This window comes from Trifolium pratense, linkage group LG3, assembly GCF_020283565.1.
Source record: "Trifolium pratense cultivar HEN17-A07 linkage group LG3, ARS_RC_1.1, whole genome shotgun sequence".
Classification (NCBI taxonomy): domain Eukaryota; kingdom Viridiplantae; phylum Streptophyta; class Magnoliopsida; order Fabales; family Fabaceae; genus Trifolium; species Trifolium pratense.
The window spans coordinates 8,901,253-8,918,184 of record NC_060061.1 but is presented as its reverse complement, the minus strand read 5'-3'; the positions used below and the strand labels follow the sequence as shown (position 1 = coordinate 8,918,184).

The 16,932-nt window shown below is 32.2% G+C and overlaps 2 protein-coding genes across 3 annotated transcripts; one reads left to right on the top strand and one right to left on the bottom strand.

The window, feature by feature from the left end:
* Positions 1-1,651: 1,651 nt before the first annotated feature.
* On the top strand, positions 1,652-9,315 carry LOC123916983 (putative calcium-transporting ATPase 11, plasma membrane-type). Its single transcript, XM_045968583.1, has 7 exons — positions 1,652-2,544; positions 5,078-5,132; positions 5,230-7,175; positions 7,269-7,427; positions 7,701-7,872; positions 7,963-8,261; positions 8,602-9,315. The coding sequence occupies exons 1-7, from the start codon at positions 2,371-2,373 to the stop codon at positions 8,908-8,910; spliced, it is 3,114 nt and encodes a 1,037-aa protein (XP_045824539.1). The 5' UTR covers positions 1,652-2,370; the 3' UTR covers positions 8,911-9,315.
* A 222-nt stretch (positions 9,316-9,537) lies between these two features.
* LOC123916984 (UDP-URONIC ACID TRANSPORTER 1-like) lies at positions 9,538-12,793 on the bottom strand. Of its 2 annotated transcripts, none has more exons than XM_045968585.1 (5): positions 12,478-12,793; positions 11,419-11,895; positions 10,832-10,935; positions 10,085-10,313; positions 9,538-9,865 (listed from the first exon to the last, which is right to left on the bottom strand). In XM_045968585.1, the coding sequence occupies exons 1-5, from the start codon at positions 12,556-12,558 to the stop codon at positions 9,719-9,721; spliced, it is 1,038 nt and encodes a 345-aa protein (XP_045824541.1). In that variant the 5' UTR covers positions 12,559-12,793; the 3' UTR covers positions 9,538-9,718. The 2 variants fall into 2 exon arrangements, with proteins under 2 accessions (XP_045824541.1, XP_045824542.1); XM_045968586.1 differs by lacking the exon at positions 12,478-12,793 and adding an exon at positions 12,003-12,047.
* Between the last annotated feature and the right edge of the window lie 4,139 nt (positions 12,794-16,932).

Here is a 16,932-nt window from a genome sequence, read left to right as displayed (position 1 = left end):
GAACGTCAGCTTGTTCGGTATCTGCGAACCGAAATGTCCTAGATTTCGGTACGTTGGTCGCTGGAATTAGGTCATTTTCAGTAGAAGTTTACCGAAATAATTGTTTCGGTACCTGCGAACCGAAATGTCCCAGATTTCGGTAAGTGGTTACCGAAATTTATCATCATGTCAGCTTATTTCGGTTCGTATAAACCACAGTACCCCCAAGAGCAAAAACGGAAATTCAGGGGTAGAAAAGAATTGATGGGGGTCGGGAGAGAAAACATCGTATTTTAATGTTCAAGCCTTATATATATCCGGGTTTGGCGAGCTAGCCCAAGCCGGTTAGTCCATTTTAATAGTTTTACTTCAAAATAAATTATAGTTGTGTAAAAAAATAGTTTTACTTCAACTCTTTATTATAGTTGCAAAATAAATTATAGCCAATAATTGTTAAAAAATATTGTGTATTTTTTTTACTGCTTGTCTCTCACATAACATATATCTATTTATTTTATATGATTAGGATTTCCTTTTAATCAGAATGAGTCAATAATCAATCTTAATATTAAAGTTAATAAATTGATTTTTTATTTATTTATTTAACTTTGTACTAGGATACAATTCTTAAACTTTTTGAAACCCAAAAAATATTCAGCTTTTATTTTTTAAGAGACTGATTAATATTTCTTTATATTTAAACCATTGTATTTGTTGATATTTAAATCATCATATTTTAAGAGACCGATTAGGTTTATGTTGTGATTACAAAAGGGAAAACATATAAAATTCAAATAACAAAGGTTGTTACCCAAACGAGTATGAGAATGGAGACATGTATTTTTTCAACGTGCGGGTATGAGAATATGTATCATAGTACTCTTACCATACCTTACCCATTGTCATCTCTAATAGTCAAAATATTTATCATAAAATAATTATACAAAAATATTTTCAGTGATACATCATAATTTTAGTCTAAGTTTTAATCTCCCAAAATTCTTATCATTGATATTATAAAAATTTAATTTTAAATTTAATCCACCCGTGCGAAGCACGGGTAAAACCCTAGTTATAATCAAACCAATCATTATAAGAAGTAGCTACCAAATCACAATAAAAAATTCGAAAACCAGGATGAAAAAGATGGACAAAACCTAGAATAGTACGAAAAAGATTGGAACTTTGCCTCACGGAACAGATTATAATCAATCCAGTAATTAAAATTCAAGACATTGCTAGGAACCTCATAAGACAATTCTAGATAATCAAATCAAATTTAAGAAACAAAGTGCACTCTTAACATATCAAACCAATCTAACACATGTAATTAGATAATTAAATTACCAAAGTAGCAACCAACCAATCTAACGCACGTAATTAGAGCACGATGTTAAAAATATATAATAACTATGTTTTGATCAAAAACAACTTTTCACTTGTAGAGATAAAATACACAATTTTTAACGTGAAGAGTTTATTATTAGACTTTTATATTAAAAAAAACCCTTTTTATAATACATCTTTACAAAATCAACTATTTTTATGTTGAGTTTAATTCATCATTGTAAAATTGGCTTGTAAAATAAAAAATATCACTTTTTATAAACTCTAAGACATTATAACTTTATATTTTTTTTTTAATAAAACCATTACTAAAATTCATTTTAATGGTACCACTTTAACCAATAAAAAATATCACCTTCCCAATTTTTTAAAAAACAAAACATGGCTGCTAAGTAAAGCTTTATAATTTTGGTTTAGTTGATGCTATTTTTCAATCCAACAATCAAAATTGATTAAATTCATATATTTCTATCATCAATCTATTACAATTTATCATATCACTTAATAAGATGTCTACCAAACATTTCCCATAAAGAAATAAACATAGTTATAAAATTGCCTACATGTAATATTCAGAAATGGATTCCGTGCAGTTGATCGGATCAAGATTAGACGGCCTAAATTTTAAGATAAAATTTTAAGATCAGACGGTCTACATGTGATCAACTGCACTGCAGTCAATATATTCTTGACTACACTGAATTCCTGTCCGTAATATTCATATAATTTTTTCTCAAATTTTACTTACTTTCGGATCGAATTCTAGATTACCGAAAGGATTGGCTAATAATGGATCCATTGACTAAAGAGGATGAGGACGTGACTTCCATTAAATATAATAAAGAGACTTTGTATATAGGGTTGCCAAATATTTCCCCCTTTGCGTCTTTTCAACCTTCCCAGCGAGCAGAGCAACCATACTCTGTATGAAAACGAGTACAGATGTTCAAAACTTGCCAAGTTTCATTCTCAGTTTCTCGCGTTGGCCTCTATAACACTCTATAAATCTAAATCTCTCTCATTCGATTTGGAGAAAAACGAGCAATGGAGTGGAATTTGCTCAAAGATTTTGAGCTTGAACCGAAGAATCGTTCTGTTGAAGCTCTCAGAAGATGGAGATCCGCCGTCACTCTTGTCAAGAACCGCCGCAGACGGTTTCGTATGGTTGCCGATCTTGATAAGCGCTCTGAAGCTCAACAGATTAAGCAGGGAATCAAGGTTAATTTCTCTTATTCATTTTATATATTATTATTTTTTTGTCTTTTAGATGATTTTATCCATAATCTTAACCGCCACAACAAAGCTCATATTGAAACTTCCAAATAGATAAAGTACAAAATGTACTCATTTATGTCATAATATTATTATCATAGGGCGAAAAGTAAAATCTACTTTCTAACTAATTAATTAAATATTCGTAAAAAAAAAAAAAAACTAAGTAATAATTAACATGAAAGAGGCAAATAGACAGGAAAAAAAAAACTAAATAATAATATTTAAATTGTACTTTTAAATTGGTACACCTATTTTTTAATATTTTTTTTCTTTTAGTTTTACTTATATATTTTTTATTAATTCTAATTTATTTAATTGTATATTCAACTGGTGATGGGAGAAAAAAGCCATCGAAATTTCCTGGAAATTTCCCTAGCAAAATATGCGAACATTGTTGTTTGACAAGGACATTATAAATTTGACAGACAGTGTGACTGACAACAAGTGGGAAATAAACAAGAGAAAGTGGATAGTATTTATCAACTTTTGAAATTGAGATATGAGTCGCTTTATTTATTGTCAATTATTTATCAACTTTTGAAATTGATGTACGAGGTGTTTTATATAATGTACAATTTTTTATTTTTTATTTATTTATAATTGTACAATTTAATTTCTATTATTAGATCAAAATAGATATAATAAGGCGGAAGTGTTTATGAGAGGTCTCTTGTAGAGGGGATTCAAAGATTAATAACTTTGGATTGGGAGTTTCGGTTTATCACTCGTATCGGGAAGTAAATTAATGTGCTGATGCCTTGGCCAATCAAGGATGTAGTATGCATATTAGCCGTGTCCTTTTAATAGATATCTTAGTAACATTAGTCATTTGTTGTCAGCAAATGTTTTGGAGATTTATTTCGTTGTAGTTCTCTTTTTTGGGTTTAGACCTCTTTATTACCAAAAAAAAATAGATATAATGAGAGCTTTATTATTAAAGTGCCTTTTTTAAATTTTAAAAAGATAAAAAGGAATACAGTAAATAAGATAAAAAGGAACACTAACTTTCTTGACACGTAAGGAAGGTACTGAGTCACCAGTCTATTAGGAAACAACCAATGACATACCATAATGTAACTACCATTGACTTCTTTTTGGTCTTGAATTGACCATTACTTCAATTCTTCAAACACGGCTTAAACGTGTCTGGTTGAATGGTTGATTTGATCCAAACAATTGAGAAATTATTCTGATTTCAACGATGGTTGTTGTTTATTTTTTTTATGGTACAATAATGGTAGTTGTTTCTTGGGGACAGTTAATATTTCCTGTCAATGATTATATTTGGTTCGTTCCACGTATTTAGCAAAACGTGGGTACAGTAGCAACACTAATTATACTAATCTTAAGCTCTAGCTGAATATCAGTGCAAGATAGCTTACAAAAAATAAAATAAAACACAGAAAAAAAAATGCAAAGAAGGCTGCAACTGGTGTGATTGAGTTTGCTAACATATGCTATGAAGCACGGACACTAGACATGACATGGACACTGACACGTCGACACCAATAATAATTTGAAAAAATACACAATTCAATATAATTATAAGTGTCGGTGTCCGACACCGACGCGTGTCCGACACTAGAACACACCTAGTTCGAGGAGTGTCTGTGCTTCATAGAACATATGTCTTTTTTCGAGAGCTTTGAAAGTCTGGTTTTACAGTGGACCATCTTGGAAGGCAGTCTATGTTGGACTGTTACTTGGAAACTGTCTAAAACTCCAACGACAACCGACACCACAGCCTAGAAGTAGAAATTTACAATGTTCCTTGTCCTTACGACTGAGAAGGTGATCCGATCGTTGTGAGTTCGACAAAAACAACGGGAGCAAATGAGTAGAATGTTAAGACACATATTTAAAAATTTGTACCAAACTCGGGAATTTTATATTCCCAACTTCACTTTCCCAAAAATGTTTGTGGTAACCTTGAAAGAAACACACCCTTAAGGTAGTGGATTTTCACCTTAGGGAATAAAATAAGATATATTAATCATTGATTAGGAAAGGAAATTAACTATATTTTAAGAAACATATGATTTGATATGTGTGTGCATATAATACACTCTAAATTAGCCAACAAGCCTACCTCAAAAAAGACTAATTGGCTTAAACCTTGATGTATGTTAATGGACTCAAACCTTTAAATACACCAATACACATATAATTTCAAGATTTTAATATACAAATTCAATAACATTATTAGTACCTTTGTTGTTGGCGGCGGCGGCATTAGTATTGTGTTATTGATCTTTACTAACATATTTGATATTAAATTTGCTTGGAAAAGTATGCTTAATGTTCTCAAAGTTCAATTTAGCATCGATTTTACGAAATACCTTTTACGTGACTGGATAAGGGATAATGTGTTCAGACTCATACTTACAATAAGGTTATATCATCATTATGCAAATACTGTCAATTCCTCAATACCAGCGTACCACTTTGACTATATTAACTTTATTTACTCCATCAGGAAAAAATCCGTATTGCTCTTTATGTTCAGAAGGCAGCATTGCAATTTATTGATGGTATGGTATTTAAATTTCAGTAGTTCATGTCATTGCTGTAGAACTAATCACTTTCTCTTCAACTGTTTTTCTTAGTTCATCTGGTTTTCTTATGCAGCTGGTAATCGAGTTGAATACAAGCTATCAGAAGAGGCAATAGAAGCTGGTTTTGACATTCATCCAAATGAGATCGCTTCTATTGTTCGTAGTCAGAATTATAAGAACTTGAGTAATAATGGTGGAGTTGAAGCTGTTGCAAGGAAACTGTCGGTTTCTATAGATGAAGGTGTCAGCGAAGCAAGTATAGATTGCAGACAACAAATCTTTGGGGCGAATCGTTATACAGAGAAACCTTCAAGATCATTCCTGATGTTTGTATGGGATGCATTGCAGGACTTAACTCTAACCATTCTTATGGTTTGTGCTGTAGTTTCTATAGGTATTGGGCTTGCCACTGAAGGGTGGCCAAAAGGAACATATGATGGTGTTGGAATCATACTCAGTATATTCTTGGTAGTCACTGTTACCGCTGTCAGTGACTACAAGCAATCCCTGCAGTTCTTGGATTTGGACAAAGAGAAGAAAAAGATCTTTGTTCATGTCACTAGGGATGGAAAAAGAAAGAAGATCTCGATTTATGATATAGTAGTTGGTGATATTGTTCATTTGTCAACTGGAGATCAAGTACCAGCTGATGGAATTTATATATCTGGATACTCTTTGCTTATCGATGAATCAAGTTTGTCAGGTGAGAGCGAACCTGTATTTATAACTGAAAAACACCCTTTCCTTCTCTCTGGCACTAAAGTGCAGGATGGTCAGGGGAAGATGTTAGTTACAACTGTTGGCATGAGGACTGAATGGGGAAAATTGATGGAAACTCTAAACGAGGGGGGAGAGGATGAGACCCCGTTGCAGGTGAAATTGAACGGAGTTGCTACTATTATTGGTAAAATTGGTTTGGGTTCTGCCATTGTGACATTTTTGGTATTGACTATAAGGTTTCTTGTCGAAAAAGTACTTCATGGTGAGATTAGTAATTGGTCTTCAAATGATGCAACGAAGCTACTGGACTTCTTTGCTATTGCTGTAACCATAATAGTTGTTGCGGTTCCTGAAGGGTTACCACTGGCTGTAACACTCAGTCTTGCTTTTGCAATGAAAAAATTAATGAATGACATGGCACTCGTGAGACATCTTTCTGCTTGTGAGACTATGGGTTCAGCTAGTTGCATTTGCACAGATAAGACAGGGACATTGACCACTAACCATATGGTGGTTAACAAAATATGGATATGTGAAAAAACCACCCAGTTGAAAGGTAATGAGAGTGCAGATGAATTGAAAACAAACATTAATGAAGGAGTTATAAGCATCCTTTCACAGGCTATATTTCAAAATACTTCTGCTGAAGTGGTGAAGGATAAAAATGGAAAGAACACAATATTGGGAAGTCCAACAGAATCAGCATTATTGGAATTTGGCTTGCTTTTGGGTTCTGATTTTGATGCTCGCAACCGGAGTAAAGCTTATAAGATACTTAAGCTTGAGCCGTTCAATTCAGTCCGGAAGAAGATGTCTGTACTTGTCGGTCTCCCTGATGGAAGGGTCCAAGCTTTCTGCAAAGGTGCATCTGAAATAATATTAAATATGTGTGACAAAATTATCGATTGCAACGGTGAAGTCGTTGATCTTCCTGCAGACCGTGCAAATAATGTCTCAGATGTTATAAATAGCTTCGCTTCTGAAGCTTTAAGAACTCTGTGCTTAGCAGTCAAAGATATAAATGAAACTCAAGGAGAAACTAATATTCCTGATAGTGGTTATACTCTAATAGCTTTAGTTGGAATCAAGGATCCTGTACGCCCTGGGGTTAAGGAAGCTGTTCAAACTTGTATTGCAGCTGGAATAACCGTCCGCATGGTCACTGGTGACAACATAAATACAGCGAAAGCTATAGCTAAAGAATGTGGCATACTTACTGATGATGGTGTTGCCATAGAGGGACCAAGTTTTCGTGAATTGTCCGATGAGCAAATGAAGGATATCATACCAAGAATCCAGGTTCTGATCTCATTGTATATTCTGTGACATTCAATTCTCTTGAAATGCTTAACTTTCTTATAATTTGAATTTTGAACTTAAATTTGGTATCAGGTCATGGCACGATCCTTACCGCTCGACAAGCATAAGTTAGTGACCAATTTGAGGAATATGTTTGGTGAGGTTGTTGCTGTTACCGGTGATGGAACAAATGATGCTCCTGCATTGCATGAGTCAGACATTGGACTTGCCATGGGCATAGCTGGAACCGAGGTTCGTGTCTCTTGTTTACTATGTTGATTCTGATTTCTGTCAGTTAAGTGTAGTGTTGGTTTTGTATAATTGTCCTGCAGTATGATCATAGACTTTAGATGGTATATTTTACTATTATAATTACTTTACATATTTAAAAGTTCTTTCCATTTTTCTTGACTCTATTAGAGACTGTACAGTTGTAGTACTTCTGATATTTGTTTAGACCTTTATACTATTTGCTGAGGCATTTTCTTTTATGCAATCCTTTGAGGCCATTAAAATTGTTTACAGGTTGCAAAAGAAAAGGCTGATGTGATTATAATGGATGATAATTTCGCGACTATTGTCAATGTGGTGAAATGGGGACGGGCAGTATATATAAACATTCAAAAATTTGTGCAGTTTCAATTAACAGTTAATGTTGTTGCACTTATTATCAACTTCGTCTCTGCATGCATCACCGGTTTGTTGGTTTTTAGAATTTATTTTTTAAGTTCATTTGAAATGTTTTGAAGGAACTTAATGATATGACATAGTTTTTGTTACATTTCAGGGTCTGCACCACTCACAGCTGTTCAGTTACTTTGGGTCAACTTGATTATGGACACCCTAGGGGCATTAGCCCTTGCTACTGAACCTCCCAACGATGGACTTTTGAAAAGGCCTCCTGTTGGAAGGGGAGCGAGCTTTATCACCAAAACTATGTGGCGGAATATCATTGGTCAAAGTATTTATCAATTGATTGTACTCGCAATTCTAAATTTTGAGGGGAAGAGGCTACTCGGAATTTATGGTTCAGATGCAACTGAAGTGCTCAACACTTTGATATTCAATTCCTTCGTATTTTGCCAGGTATGAATATCTTATTATTGATTCTATAGGCAAATGTTAGTTTTAGTTTTCAGAGTTCGCTATTGGCATAGCTCTCTCCATTAAGTAACAAAGATCTTTCTCATTAGAACATTGAGAGATCTTACTAACCGATTAATATTTGCAGTTAATCAAGTATCAATAACTTAAAAACATTATAATTTATTTTGGACTTAAATATTGCAAATATAGCCCTATAAAATTTTGAACTGAAATACCATATCACGGCTCTCATGATAATGTTTAGTATATGATATGATACATGCAGCACATTGTTTTCCACTTATTGCTTGCTGCTTCCATTTGTCTCTATTTTTTGCAGGTGTTTAATGAGATAAACAGCAGAGATATGGAAAAGATAAACATATTCAAAGGCATGTTTGACAGCTGGATATTTTTGATGATAATTTTTGCCACTGTTGCATTTCAAGTTGTAATAGTTGAATTCCTTGGAGCATTTGCCAGCACTGTGCCTCTAAACTGGCAATTCTGGTTACTCAGTGTTTTAATTGGAGCAATTAGCATGCCTATAGCTGTTATCCTGAAATGCATCCCAGTTGAAACAAAAAATACTAGTAATCAAAACCATGATGGTTATGAGGCTCTTCCATCTGGTCCAGAGTTAGCATAAAATATGGGCACAACTTTTTCCATCCTTCGCATTTCTAATTCCATCCTTCGCATTTCTAAGAAACTGCACAGGATTCGGAAAATACACTTTCGGACAGAAAAAATTGTTTTTGACGGAAAATACACATCCGGCCGGACAACAACAGAACTGTATTATTATTATTATTATTATTTTTTCTGGATGTGTACATTCAAAGTACATTTGGGTGGGAAATGTTCTTTAAAATATTACAAGGGTACTGAATATTTTTGTTCTTATCTAATTCAATTGTTTTTAGATTTGAATTAAATTTGAACATTGACAAGAATGTCTATCCAAGCTACTTTGATTTGGCTTGTAATACAAAGATATCAACACGTGCAACATTGATAAAGTAGGGGTCTCTAGAAACATTATTGTTGATAAGTGTGCATTTTAGTAATGTACAATAGAGTTGTATTTGTATACTCATCTTTAATGTTGAAAACGATATTTATATGTTAGTTTCTTTTAATTCAAACTCATCATGATCTCAAATTCAAGTTTAATTTTTTAAATTTTGAAACAGTTGCCTCTAAGGCCTTCCTATACACAATTTCAATTTCCTGTACTTAACAAACCATCCCATAAAAAATTTGGCATATTAACTTAGATCATAATGCACTAGCGATGAATAAATATTTATGTGATAGATACAACAGAATAATCTTATAAAATCACTTCCTTCGCGTCACCCCTACTCCTAGTCACGTTACAAATAATCTTGACAATGTAAATAAACTACAATAAAATACACGAGTATAACAATCTGTGAATGTGAGAGATTTGTTCATCTAAACCTCCTTTTTGTTTCTCCATATGCAACAACTCCCATTACAGTGACTGTGTAGCCAGCCATGCCAATAAAGGTGACAGGGTTTCTGAATATGAGTATTGAGATAACAACAGCTACAGCACCTTTCGCATTGCCTAATACCTGGTTAACAGAATTTGATAGGGAATTCAGTATACGAGTTGCGCAAAATAACAAAGCTAAGTTTGTAATAGGCACGCCTTGACATGAATATATTGTTTTGACTTTGTGTTGAGTTATACTAGTCGAGACACTTTTTCTGTAAGTTTAAACATCTAATCTATCTAATGAGTGCGCATAAATTTTAGTAGTGATTGAAACAAAAAGATAAAAACAACAAACCTGGAGTGTCAAAGCGCTTGTATGTTTAGTCACCAAGAAGTTTGTTAAGTTTGCTGCATATGCTGTGGCCGAGTTAAGAAAAAGAAGCACGCCCATAAATTTATGTTCCTTTCCAAGTGATAGTGTGACATCTATAACATTCGGCTCCATGATAAGCGCTGCAGGCAACAAAAGTACAACTGCGATTGGAGACATATACAGGAGCAAATTCATCGAGTTCAACTTCTCCCTGCAGATTGAAATGTATACAACATTATAACCAGCAGTTCATTGCCATCCAGAAAAAAAAACATTATACAATTTTGGTATGCTAAGAAAGGAAAAGAAAAGCATGTTCCTCAAGTAGAAGATTTCTTCCAGCCCACCTTTCATGTACTTCAAGCATCATGTTATATCAATATGCTTAATTACTTACGCAAGTGATTTTTGGTTACTAAGCCTAAAAGTGTAGTTTGCAACAAAAAAAAACTGTAGATTCGAAAAGATTTTTATCGTTCTCACATATCAGAAATGGGATTCAAGGAACATATTACACAGCAATTAGAGCTACAAACTGGTAATACCAACAAAGAGTTGAACTGTAACATTGGCCTTTAGAACAATACTAAAAGATTTTAACTAAAAAAATACATACTCTTCACATAACTATATATTTTCAACCAATGTGATTTACAGCTGGATAGTTTGTGAAGATATAATTGACAAAAAGGAAGTTAGAATTCATAGATATAGTGCAAAATATTTTACCCTTCAGAAGAAAGTAAAATGCCCTGAAGAACAGACTTGAAAGCTCTTGCGGCGGTTGCACTTAGGCACATTATAAACCCGAATAAGTGAAACCCTGGCTCACCCTGTCATCACCAACAAAATATTAAGGCTCTGCAGAATAAAAAATGAATATACAAAGACAAAATAGGAAGACAACTAAAAAAAGCCTCATTCAAATCAATTTCTATGGTAGGTTTTATATATTATCCACATGAATAGATAAAATAACAATTAATTAAGTAACTAAAATTCTAATTTACTATAAAATACCCAAAAATCTGTCTATTTGATATTATAATATTAAACCAGAAAGTGCAGATCCAGAAAATCAAAACTCCAAATAGATTTGCAGTTCATGAAAAAAAAAAAAGAGATTTTATTAACAATATTTTCAGATCTGGAGTGGCATAACATGTTAATCTAAACTAAAGTATATAGACTATGTATAATTTCATTCACACATAAACATGAATCAATCAATACACTTATAAGCAAATATAATAAACAAAATCTACTGAGCTTATAATTCCACCAAATCAAATAAAACCAAAAAGAAAGAAACATACCCCACTTGCAATGACAACACCAGCAACAACAGGAACAAGAGCAGCATATGTAATCCAAGCTTCTCTCTTAAGGGTAGCAAAATAAGCAAAAACAGCAGTGAAAAAAGGTGTAGTTGCACCCACTGCTTGGTTGAAAGAAACAGCCAAATACCTAAGAGAAATGTTGCCACCAACCACAGACCCACAAAAAACAATGCTCAAAGTTGCAATCTTTAAGAACTGTGATCTTGATTTAATCATCTGTTGAGGAACAATCTTGAAGAACACAATGGATATGTAGCTAAAAACAGCACAAGCTGCCATATGACACATTGTGAGAAAGATTGGAAACCTGAAACCATAATTTGAGAGAAGGTACTTGTTGAGGAGAATGACACCAATGTTTGATGAGTACCATAGGGATACAAGAAAACATATGAACATAAATTCTTTGTTGCTTTGAGTCACCATCTTCCCTGATTTGCCTCCACTTCCTCCCTGGATTTGCAATGTGTTCATCAAGCTGTCATCATTTTGAACTACACAAACAGTAAAATTTAACAAAAAGTGTCTTCTTTTTTCTTTTCTTGATAGAAACTTTTTACCTTATGTACCGGACTCACCCGTGTCACGATAATTTTAGCAAAAATTACACCTTGTGCATGTATGAAATCAAAGTGAGTTTCACGAAATCACATCTAATATGATTTTATCGAAACTCTAAAGGGTAACTTAAATATATTAAAATTATGACAAAACATTGTGATTATGCCAAATTCACCGTCAATTCAGACATACAATTGGTAATTTTAACAAAATCACATTACCACCGGAGTTTTGTCTAACTAATCACGAGTATAAAGAATCAACTTCTTGTCACAATAACTTAAGTAAAAGCAACAATGTGTGCATTTTTATATCAAATTTGACGAAATCATGTTAACACGTTAATAATGTGATTTTATTGAATATTCACTATCAATTAAAATACCTGCTTTGTAATTTCAACAAAATCATGTTAACACGGTAATTTCGTCAAACACATGGTGAGTCTATAAAGATTCAATGTATTTTACTTACCCCAGATTCTTTAACCGTGCCCTTGTTTTCATTTTCAACAGATCCTTTGTTTCTCATGCTGTAAGAACTATGTGAACTCATTGTTGGAAGTTTTAATGTGACATGTGAAGATTGGAGAAGAAAAAAGGGAAAAAAGATAGGACCCTAATATTTATTTACAATGAATGATGAATTTCTTAAAATAATTTTGAGCCTTAAAAAATTGAAATTGTTCTCATTCCATTGATTCAACATTAATGATGAATATATGATTTGAAAGCTTGTGGAATAGAATTAACTAAGGGTTTTGTTGATGATATTGCTAATGAAGTGTAGCACCAAATTAGTGAAACGGTTAATTATAGAAAAGTTTGTGTTTGACATTTTCAAGGCACCACTCAAAACATTTCTTACTTTTAAGATTTCATTTTGCAATTGTTATTACAAGAATTAATTAGTGAATTACAAGAAAGTGTAGTGCAATCTCTCTTAACCTATTGATGCGATCTCAAATGAAAATGAATTTGGCAATCTAAATTTAATTTATTAATTGAGTCATGTTAAACGGTGACCCAGAACAATGACTAAAGATATAAGAGCATCTTCAATGGCGATACCACTTTGGGTATCTTACATTAATAACAAGTGGTCCCAATAATGTCATGTAACATTTATGCAGCTCATATATATATTTTACTCCAATGGTGATACCACTTTTTGAGTATCATACATTAATGACAAACGGTAATGTTTTGACATATATGGAAGCTATTAAATTGGATTTATATACCAAAAATAAAAATAATAATAACATTAAATTGATGATACGATACCTTATTTAAGGTACCGATATCATCAATTTTGATACCTTCTGTACTACGTCATAGAACTCCAATGATAAAAAAGTTAAGGCATCGTATCATTAGTCTATGAAACTCTCTTAGATATCCCTATTGGAGATGTTCTAAAAATATAAATAAAAGCAAATTTTTTTAATAAAAAATATTCTTTTTTAACATTTCAATGCATTGAATGCATTATTTTCAAAAATATATTACCATTTTCTCTTTCTTAATTTAGGAAATTCTTTAGTACTCCTTATTTTAATATCAAATGTTTGGCAAGTTTAGCTTAGTTGACGGAATATTATATTATACATGCAGAAGGTTAGCATTCGAATCCCGGTCATCCATCTCACTTATCCGGTTAAGGTAAAATTTATAGTCATTACACTATTTGAAAGAAAAAAAATCACATTAAAGACTATAAGAAATCATTTAATTGAGATGGAGGAAACACATGTAGAGTAACATTTAACAAATTAGCTATCCTTTTTAAAATTGTCTAGGACAAATATAGTTTTATAATACATTTTTTGGATAAATATATTTTTTTTGTTTTTTTGTTTTTAACATCAGTTTAATCTGATTTGAGAGTCAGTTCTGATATCAAATGATTCTAATTTCTTTTCGATCATAGTTACGAAGATTAAACATTGGTTCTCTCCACCAAATTTATCGTCAATGAAATGAGGATTGATGTTTATTTTTAGTTTGGAATACATATACTAATAGTAGTGAGTGCGATAAAACAGTATATAGAGAACGGTGCAAGTGGAAGGCGACATGTTTGAAGTACAAAGGACAAATATTTGTCGTCAAAGGTTCATCTTTGTTTGAGTTGTGTTTGGTGTTTTGAACGCAAAGTAGCAACCAAATCCAATCAATGGCGTGCCAAACTCTAATAATACTGTAATCCAAACAAATGTTTAATGAGTGTGATTGTGGGAGTGTAAACAGGTTAATAGACACTTCCTCCTTCCAAAATATCAAAAAATAAAAAATAGATAATAAAAATTAATGTAAGATGAGATAAGTAGTTTAACTGATTAAGTTAGTTGAGCTAAGAGTTAAAGAGTTGGAGTTCCAGGATTTAAATCTCGACAATGAGAAAAACTAGCATAACATTTTTTTTTGGCTTAATTAATAAATTGGTCCCTTAAAGATATTTTGGTTTTAAATTGGTCCCTTAAAGAAAAAAAGGCTCAAACTGGTCCCTTAAAGACTTTGCCGTCAGTCATAATAGTCCTTTCCGTCCATTTTTTCAAAAAACTGTTAGTTTTGTGCAAGTCCATTGTTACTAATAGTGCAACACAAACACCCAATTTTGTTTTCCTTCCTTCATCTTCTACCTTCACTTGTTCTTCATCTTTAACAATATTTTCATGAACTTCAACAACAAAATTCCAGATTTTCAAACAAAAAACAATTATGCTAAATTAAAGGGAGAATAGAAACAACAAAATCCATAAAATTGTGTGAATGCATAAAGGGAGAACAGAAATTCCAGAAACTGTGAAAAAAATTCCAGATCTTCATCTCCTTCACCAAACAACTACAAACAACAAATCCAAACAAAAAAAATGAAATTAAAGGGAGAACAGAAACAGAAACAACTACAGATCTTCTTCATCCTTCTTATTCACACCGCCTTTGTCTTCTGTTTGCGCCGCCGCCGACGAACATCACACCAACGGGTTTCTCTGTTCGGTGTTTCTCTATTCACGGGCATTTTTCCGATCGTGCTCCGATCTACAACATCTTTGACATCTTGATTGTTGTTTGTTCGCGTTTTTCCGATCGATCTCCGATTGTGCTTCAATCCACAATGTTTCCGTCGCTTCTACAATGTTTGGTTATTGTTTCTACTGTGTTCTAATCTTTATTGTTGTTTTGTTCAATGGAAAAGAGATATAATAGCACCAATATACAGTGCAAAGATTTGGGATTGTTTTACTTTTTTTTTTTTCTTCCTGAGTTTGCTGATAGATGAAGATCATGAAGAAGAAGAGTAAAAAAAGATGAAGAAAAGGTAAATAGTATCAAGTGTTGGTAGTTCACAATAGATACAATGCACATGAAAGATTCAATGGTGTTTTTTTTATTGAAAAAATCAAATGGTTAAAATTAAAACAATTAATAAGGTCTATGATGGATCATCAGTAATATTGATTCACCTTAGACATTTACAGTTAAAAATTAACAGAAAGGACTATTATGACTAACGGAAAGTCTTTAAGGGACCAGTTTGAGCCTTTTTTTGAAGACTAGCATAACATTGTAATATACCAGTAACAATTTTCTTATTAAAAAAAAAAGTTAATGTATTTGTCTAAATTTTGCACCAAATGTATTTGACTAAAATAATGTAAATAAATATAAGAAATTTAGAGTTGTCGAAATTAATATAATTATTGCAAGAGAAAATCATGTCCATTAGTTGAAAAAATTGTGAGGGAGTCCTTAACCTACATCATTCAATGTTTCTATATATTCTTCATTTTTAAAGACACGCTTATTAGATGAGGAATTAGGTTTCAACCTAAAATTTCAACCTAAAAAAAGGAAGATGAGATGATGATTCACGATTGAGTTTGTTTAGGTATAGGAGCCAATCCATCAACTCTTCCATCTTAATTACTAATTAGGTGAGATTAATTGACTGATTTGATGGAAAACAATCAACTAGTATATTGTAGTAAGATGTTCCATTAGTTTGAAAATTTGAAGGAGGAAGTGAATAATCACTCAAATAAGACACATATAAATAGGGTTGAAAATTTAATTTTTGAATGTTTTTTTAAAAAATAAAATGAATTCAACAAAAAAAAAAAAACAATTTGTGCATTAAAACTAAAATGATCAATACTTGCGATCGCATGGGCCGAAATCACTTGATGTCAGAACTAATCTCAAATCAGATTAAACGATTTAGTGGATCAATTATCGATGGTAAAACCCCCCAAAAAATATCAATACTAAAAGTACAAAGACCACACATATATAAACGATAATTATCCCAAAAGTAGTTCATATTATTATTATTTTTTTGTCAAATAATCAGCGTTACACTTAAGTGTGAAAAAATCCAGAATAACGGATTCAAAACAATGTCTCTAACGACTAACAAATTAGCTACGGGACACAAATGTTGGACAATGAGGGAAACATCATTGGGTTAGATCGACATATTAGACATTGAATAACGACAAAGTGACTTTGACACTATACTTTCATTCATAACCTTGTGTCATTATGTTTATGGGTATTCTATATTGTTCAACTTCACTTCTTCCAATCGAAGTGAGACTTTGGGTCTGTTTGTTTTATATTTAAAAAAATGGATTTTTTCTTTGTATTTTTGAAAATAGATTTTCTAAAATCGGTTTTCAAAATATTAGAAGTTTTTTTATATTCGTTTTTTATAAATTTAAATGCTAATTTTGACATCATATAATATATACACACATTATTGAAGATCAAAACATAGTCAAAATCACAATTTTTTCAAAAAGTTGTATTTCAAATAGCTTCAAAATTTAGAGATTTTTCAAAATTTTAATATCCAAAAAAAATTTCAACAAAATGATCAAATACCTAAGACCATCTCCAATGGTGTAGTACCTATTAGGTACTT

Coding starts and splice junctions, on each gene's coding strand:
- LOC123916983 (XM_045968583.1), top strand. CDS start 2,371: ATGGAGTGGAATTTGCTCAAAGATTTTGAGCTTGAACCGAAGAATCGT. Junction 5,133..5,229: donor AGCATTGCAATTTATTGATG/GTATGGTATTTA, acceptor TTTCTTATGCAG/CTGGTAATCGAGTTGAATAC. Junction 7,176..7,268: donor ATATCATACCAAGAATCCAG/GTTCTGATCTCA, acceptor ATTTGGTATCAG/GTCATGGCACGATCCTTACC.
- LOC123916984 (XM_045968585.1), bottom strand. CDS start 12,558: ATGAGTTCACATAGTTCTTACAGCATGAGAAACAAAGGATCTGTTGAA. Junction 10,314..10,831: donor ATTTTACTTTCTTCTGAAGG/GTAAAATATTTT, acceptor TTCAATCTGCAG/GGAGAAGTTGAACTCGATGA. Junction 9,866..10,084: donor CAAGCGCTTTGACACTCCAG/GTTTGTTGTTTT, acceptor TCTGTTAACCAG/GTATTAGGCAATGCGAAAGG.